General features: G+C 35.2%; 2 protein-coding genes across 2 annotated transcripts in view; both read left to right on the top strand.

The window, feature by feature from the left end:
- LOC109052228 overlaps window positions 1-2,584 on the top strand; it is a 6,307-nt gene extending 3,723 nt beyond the window's left edge. Inside the window, exons 3-6 of the mRNA XM_042754810.1 lie at window positions 558-858; window positions 1,941-2,150; window positions 2,275-2,337; window positions 2,436-2,584. Coding sequence (XP_042610744.1) covers window positions 558-858; window positions 1,941-2,150; window positions 2,275-2,337; window positions 2,436-2,584 — 723 coding nt within the window. The remainder of the gene's footprint in view (window positions 1-557; window positions 859-1,940; window positions 2,151-2,274; window positions 2,338-2,435) is intronic.
- Window positions 2,585-4,584: 2,000 nt separating this feature from the next.
- On the top strand, window positions 4,585-5,806 carry LOC122144133. The gene is made up of 4 exons (XM_042754809.1): window positions 4,585-4,745; window positions 4,855-5,199; window positions 5,478-5,519; window positions 5,629-5,806. The coding sequence occupies exons 1-4, from the start codon at window positions 4,682-4,684 to the stop codon at window positions 5,799-5,801; spliced, it is 624 nt and encodes a 207-aa protein (XP_042610743.1). The 5' UTR covers window positions 4,585-4,681; the 3' UTR covers window positions 5,802-5,806.
- Window positions 5,807-6,832: the final 1,026 nt, after the last annotated feature.

Raw genomic sequence — 6,832 nt, 5'->3', positions numbered from 1 at the left:
TTATATGCCTACCTTTGCAGTTCATTCCAGTCAATACAATGGCAAATGGATCAAGCTTCCAATCCAACAACCTTAGACCCTTTAGGCTGGCCAGTAAAAAGTGGTGAACTTTATCTTTGCAGTTCATTCCAGTTCATTTATTAATTATGGCAAACAGATCAAGCCTAAGCAACAACCTTAATCTTTACGAGCTGCAAAAAGTGGTAACCTAAATATGGTAACTTCTAAACTAACTGGTTTTATTCAAGTTGAAAGTATTATTTTACATCACAGAACAAACTTATATGCATTCATTTATACCAACAAAATAGTTTTTAAGTTATAAATCAAGTTGAAATTGCTCTTAGATTTGCAGGGTACCACTTTTACAGGACAGTAAATATTAGAGAAACTCCACCATTAGTTCACAGTTATTGAATCCACTTAAGCAAAATAAAATCAAGTTGACTACAATGTATCTGCTAAAATATTTTATGATGAGCATGATTACAGAGAAACATTTTTTTCCCCTCAGTATTGATACTTTGTAGCCTATTACTTTTGTCTGTCTGTTTGCAGAAACTCCCTTTGTAAGAACAACCCCTGTATCTGTGACAGGAAAAAAAGGAGACAGTGCCATCCTGTCATGTCAATTTGAGCCCAGTGACATTTTTCGTATTGATTTATGGAGGCAAAAATCCATCTTTTCATGTCAGAATGAAACTTGTGAGAATGGGCGATTTTCAAAAAAAGGATGTGATGTCACCATCAAGAATCTGAGCTTCAGTGATGCTGGGAAATATACTTTGAAAGTATTTTACAATCATAATCAGACAGTGTTGAATCAAAAACAGAAGATGTACCAGCTTCATATTCAAGGTAAATTCAAATCGGATCAAACCATAAGCATGTGCTTTGTGCTTTGCCTTTAATAATTGTGTGGTATTGTATGCAAGCCTGTAAACAACATTAACACTGACTGGTGCTGTGTCCAAATTCGCATACTATCCATCCTAAATATTTTTTGAAAATAGAAGTAGTATGTCCCAAATCATTGTATGTTTAAAAAGTATGCCAAAGATTCCCGGATGGTCTACGGTTTGAATTTGAAGTGAGGATCGATGCAGACTCACTCTAACAGCTACATGCCCACAAACAACACATGTGCGCGGTGGACTAGGTTAGATTAGAACTACAAACACGCATTAAAAGTGTTAAAAAACTACAAACATGGCAGATATACGCGACCGACGGACAGGTAGAGAAAGGATTTGAGTGATAAATAATGTCTAACCTGATGAAAAAATATTAATTTAATCTTATCCACGTTATATTTAATCTGCAGCAACACTGTGAACTTTTATAATGATACGTTTGGTCATTAATTTTTAAATGCCTCATTATGCAAACACATGAGCCACAGCCATATCAACCTGCAGCCCAAGACTGGTCACCCACTGAAGTTAAACAGGGTTGAGCCTGGACCGTACCTTGATGGGAGACCTCCTGGAAAACTAGGTTGCTGTTGGAAGAGGTGTTAGTGAGGCCAGCAGGGGGCGCTCACCCTGTGCTCTGTGTGGGTCCTAATGCCCCAGTGTAGTGATGGGGACACTCTACTGTCAACTATGCACGTAACTAAGCAACAGAGCGTCCTTTAAAGAAGCAGTTATGCCAAAGTAGTATGTCCCAAAACTTGCCTACTATTCATCTACATACACAAAAGCATGTACCTTTTCTTCACAAAAAGAGTACATACTTTAAGGGCACAGTATAAGTAGGCGAATTGGGATGCAGCACCGGACATTAATATCGAGATTAGTTGTCCCCAGTAGTGATTTTGCAATGGCTTAATTTTAAATGATTACATTTGGTCCTCCAATACTTAATACGTGCTGATGGCCTTGATTGATTGAATTTCACTCTATTAGAATAATGATTAATATCTTTATGTACCACTTTAGATAATATTTCTGTGCAGGAAGGTGGGGAGTTGGGTGATCTGCCCAGTGCTCATAAAGTTCTGCATCAGCCCAGCGGAAGCACAAAGTGGGAGGACGTTTGGCCCAAGGATCAGAGTGATGTGAACCTTCATAATTTTAGGACCAACCACACAGGAACATACAGAGTTCTGGACTCTGAAGGAAACATCTTGATCACAGTGACAGTCACAGGTAAGAGAAGATCAGTGGATATGTGGAAATACTATTTTTAAGAGACAGCTGATATTAATTCACCATGATTTGAACATCACATTGATGCTAAACTTTGTGACTAACCTCCCTATATTCTCATCAGAATCAGGTACAGAATCAAAGGACAAACAAGACGACACAAATAAAGACAAAACTGAACCACTTCGTAAGTATATCAGAAGGCATTGAGAGCTTTACAAAATCTTCAAGCAGTGAGTTAAAAACAGATTTAAATGTGTGCTTTTTCCACCTTTTCCCTTTTAGCTGTTTGGGCTTTGATTTTGATTGTGATTGTGATTGGTGTGGTGCTGGTTCTGGCTGTGATTATATTTATTGTCATCAAGAAACCCCAATGTCTGAAAAGGGATGCTGATACTGTGACCTACCGTAACCCCTCAGATGTGGCCCATTGATGTAGTGCCTGTTGGACTGTAAACAAACGTAGGATCTGCTAGTGCTGGTTCACACAGAACAGCTGAATCCCTCATATTCTTCAAGAAAACCTGAAAACTATCTCTTCTGTGAGCAACTAACTGCCTTCTCATTAGAAAAAAAATAAAACATTAAATAAAAAATACATTTCTATGCCTTCACTTTTTTATTATCTTATCTTTTTCTGTTCTAACTTTTACTATTTTGTAATTTTAAAGATGACTGAAACCTTATATAAGGGACACTTTTCTTGTTTATTTATCTTATGATAAATCGCTTCTTGTATTCATCAGCTTTGAGTCGCTTTGGATAAAATGAATGAATGCCAAATGAATAAATGTAAATTGTAAAAACTTGAGACACAGGTCAGTCAACATTAAACAGGACAGTCTAAACAGCAAATGGAGACAAACAAGAACAATACAGTGAAATAATCAACAAACTACAACCAGTTATCTAGCCCTCTAAACATGGGAAAAAATAGAATTCCTCATACCTTCAGCCTTTGTGTCCAAATGTGAAACAGACTGTCATTAATTTGTTGCTATAGTAGCCTAATATTAATGCTAGAAAATTCTATTCTATCAAAAGTATATGTGTAAGTATATATATATATATATATATATATATATATATATATATCTTGCATGAAGGGGCAGGATGCTTTTTAGGCCTACACATTGAAGGAGCATTGCAAATCAAGGATCATAGCATTTGTGAAATCGTGATTAATCAGGTCCTCGCTTTAAAAGTTGGCTATACATTTGAATTAACCATGCTCTTCATCTTTTCAAACCAGTTTTATAACGCTTTGTTGTATTTGCATGTAAAGAGATTCATTAATATGCCACTGTAGTTTGTAAGTTTTTAGCGTAAACATTTATATCAGAAATTCTTATGCTTTCCTTTACAACAATCTGCTGATTAGGGATCAAAATCCTCTTACACAGTGCTCTAAACATTATTCTATCAGAGATGTTATTTCCACTCACAAGCTGTGACTGTTATTTGATCTAATGTGACAACATTAAATAGCAGTTACGCTGCTTTGCATTGAAACAATATTAGACTTTTGTTCAAGCTTAAACATTGCAGTGAAATGTTGATTATTGTGGGAATCAGTGAATATGGGTGAAACTCTATACAGCAGTCCGGTACCACGGTAATCCCTTTAATAGTATGTGAATTAAACATGAGACAATGTTCTTCACCATTACATACAGTACCTGGTGCATTAATCAATTGTGATCAATGACTCTTTTGTTTCAGTTCTACCCCACTCATGTTTAACATTGTTTTGCTGAGGGTATAACAGGATTTTTTATTTTCTTTTAAACAGTATGTCGTTCCATTTTACTATCTCTATTTTTAAACGTGTAACTTAATAAATAATTTTACCTGCTTTAAATGTTTTGAGAATCTTTCATTCAATCAGTGACGGTGCTAAAAGCTAAAGTGACCGTGACTTGTTCAATATTGCAGCATCAGCTTCCTGTCTCACATTACCTTTGAAAAAAAGACTTCCTCCTTCAACAAACTATATGCACTGTTCTGAAGATTAACATTACGACTGATGAGACTGAAATGATAGAACTGCTGTTTACCTTTGAAAAAAATTCTCAGTCATGGTTTTTTTGTTGTTGTTTTTTTATCTCTTATTTTTTTATACATTTTTGTAAATAACTTTTTTGTAATTAGGTCAAAATGAATAATTAATCAAATGCATGTCCCTGAAGCTGTTCAGCTGTACATAGAGCTAATATTGCAATCAATCAATAGATAAATAAATAAATAAAATAAAATACCTGCCATATTTATGATCACAGACTCAGAAATCTATTTTCACTTTACCATGTTTTGTTAGCCAACTCTCTATCTAATATAGACCACATCCAGTGAAAACTGCACTGGGAAATCATGAGGATTTTCATTACAGCTCATAGAGGTTTGATGCAATAAATATTGAACTGTTCAATGCTTTATAATTCTCTAGAAAGGAAGTGGAAACACTTTGTGGTTTAGTGTCTCTGCATTCTGCTGATACCTGCAGTTTGATTGACACTCAAACAACAGATACAATGGAGAAGTGTGTTTTCTTCTTCTGTGTGTTTTCTTGTTGGACTACGCAACCCACATCCAGTGGTAAATATATTATATTTCAAACTTTATGAAATTAACATATCCATCTCAAATACAGTAGATATTATTTTAACATGGTCTAAAGGGATCTGTTTTTATAATGTTACCCCAGATGTGTCAGTGAGAGGGTCTTTTGATCTGCTGAGAGTTCAGAAGGGAGAAAACATCAGTCTGAACTGCAGCATGACAAAACGATATGAAGTCGCCTGGTATCACCTCAGTTCTGAAGGACTCATTCTACTGATTTCTGTGAAGAAGGACAAAATAGGAAGAAATCTCCTGACCAACTACGATCGAAATGATGCTCATCTAAAACTTACAACAGACAGCTGGATCACCAGCGTCTCTCTAGTTATTTCTGGAGTAACAGAGTCAGATTCAGGTCTTTATTTCTGTGGAACAAAGTCTAACACTCCAGAGATGTTCTTCGACAAACCCATCAGACTAGAGATCGAGGGTAACAGATTTTATATACAGAATTGGATATCAGAGTATTTTTTGTTTGGACTGTATTATTTGTTTTGATTGTATTGATTTTTTGAACTTTTTTGAATTTGTGATTTAATTTGATTATGCAAAATAATTTTTTTATGCAATTTTTATACAGAATTGGATACATCTTAACCTCCACTCGATCTGTACAACAAATGATAAAACTATTTTTTATTGTGTGTGTGTGTGTGTGTGTGTGTGTGTGTGTGTGTGTGTGTTTGATAATTTGTTATATATTTACAGGTCTTTCTGTAACAGAAGTGCCAAAAGAAGTTGGCATCACAGGTAACACGTTGATTGTTCATTTAATTTTCTAACTCTACTTTGGAGATCCAACACTAATTCTAGTTATCCTGGTTATACAGATAAACAATTCTTCTCTGTCTCTCTGTAGATGGTGTGACTACGCAAGAGAGGGCGTTGATGTTCAGTGGTGTTGGTCTGGCTATTGCAGTGTTTTTTCTGGCTACAGTCTTTGCAGGAGGAATCATTCACTATCGAGGTTGGCAGAAAGGATGGGCCGCAGCCAAACGCTCATCTCTGATTCATCACAAATCAGATAAATAACACATTTGTCTTGTTTTTTTTTATTTTTGTGTTTTGGATTTGGAGCTAAACCAGAAATACTGTAGGTTACTACAATGACAGAAAGGGAGAACTCTGTGACCTAGATGCCTTTCCTGTTGGCCAGATCTACTTTCATTTTAGAGAAACTTGCCTTTTTCAGCACCAGTGAAAATTAAACAGACATAAATATTTGTGGTTGTTATTCAGGTTTGTGTGGTTCTTTGTGCTTAATCATATGCTGTTAACTGCTACTGTTTTAATGCAACATGATTGTTTTTAGTTTTATGTTAGTTATGTGTGTTGTATATGATATTCAGTTAAATATAAGTGCTGTCTCTGCTACAATTCACTTTATTAAAAAAGAAACAGCTTCTGTCAGCCAATTTGAGCAAACATATGCTTAAATATCATTATAACAACATTAGGACTTACGTTAAAAAGTGTCTGGCTGTATCTTTACACATGATTTATATAGACTAGCATTAATATGTACATGTAAGCTATTTTTAAGAGAAAATATACATGCAAATCTCTTCTGTGGCACATAAATCTTGATTAAATGAAAATGTCAACAGATGTCTCAATGTTAAACGTATTATTTCGAGTTCAAATAAACAGTGGTAAAACAGAGAATTATGTGTTTGGGCATTTTCTGGCGGAAAAAAAGATCATTACCAATTCTACATCTCTTTAAACACTTTAAACTGTACATGATGACAAATATGTCCTCAAACATTCAGAGAAACAGGTTTCACAACCCTTTTGGTGCAACGAACAATAGTGATTTCCTGACTGACTGCCTTAAAATCATGCAAAATAAAACCACAAAATATGAGGTGAAAATAAACTGACTATCAGTAACAATAGAATAGTGTTACTCATAGTAAGAAGGACAGACCAATCGTAGCTCTTACAGATAAACCACCTCAAACAACACTTTTAATTTTCAGCAGGAACTGTCTTACAGCACTAGGAAGCTTACGAAAAGATGAACAGATCTCAGACTGACACTTCCATATCAATCTCAAGAA

The sequence above is a fragment of the Cyprinus carpio genome, unplaced genomic scaffold, assembly GCF_018340385.1.
Source record: "Cyprinus carpio isolate SPL01 unplaced genomic scaffold, ASM1834038v1 S000006594, whole genome shotgun sequence".
NCBI classification, from domain to species: domain Eukaryota; kingdom Metazoa; phylum Chordata; class Actinopteri; order Cypriniformes; family Cyprinidae; genus Cyprinus; species Cyprinus carpio.
This window is presented reverse-complemented; position numbering and strand designations above follow the sequence as displayed.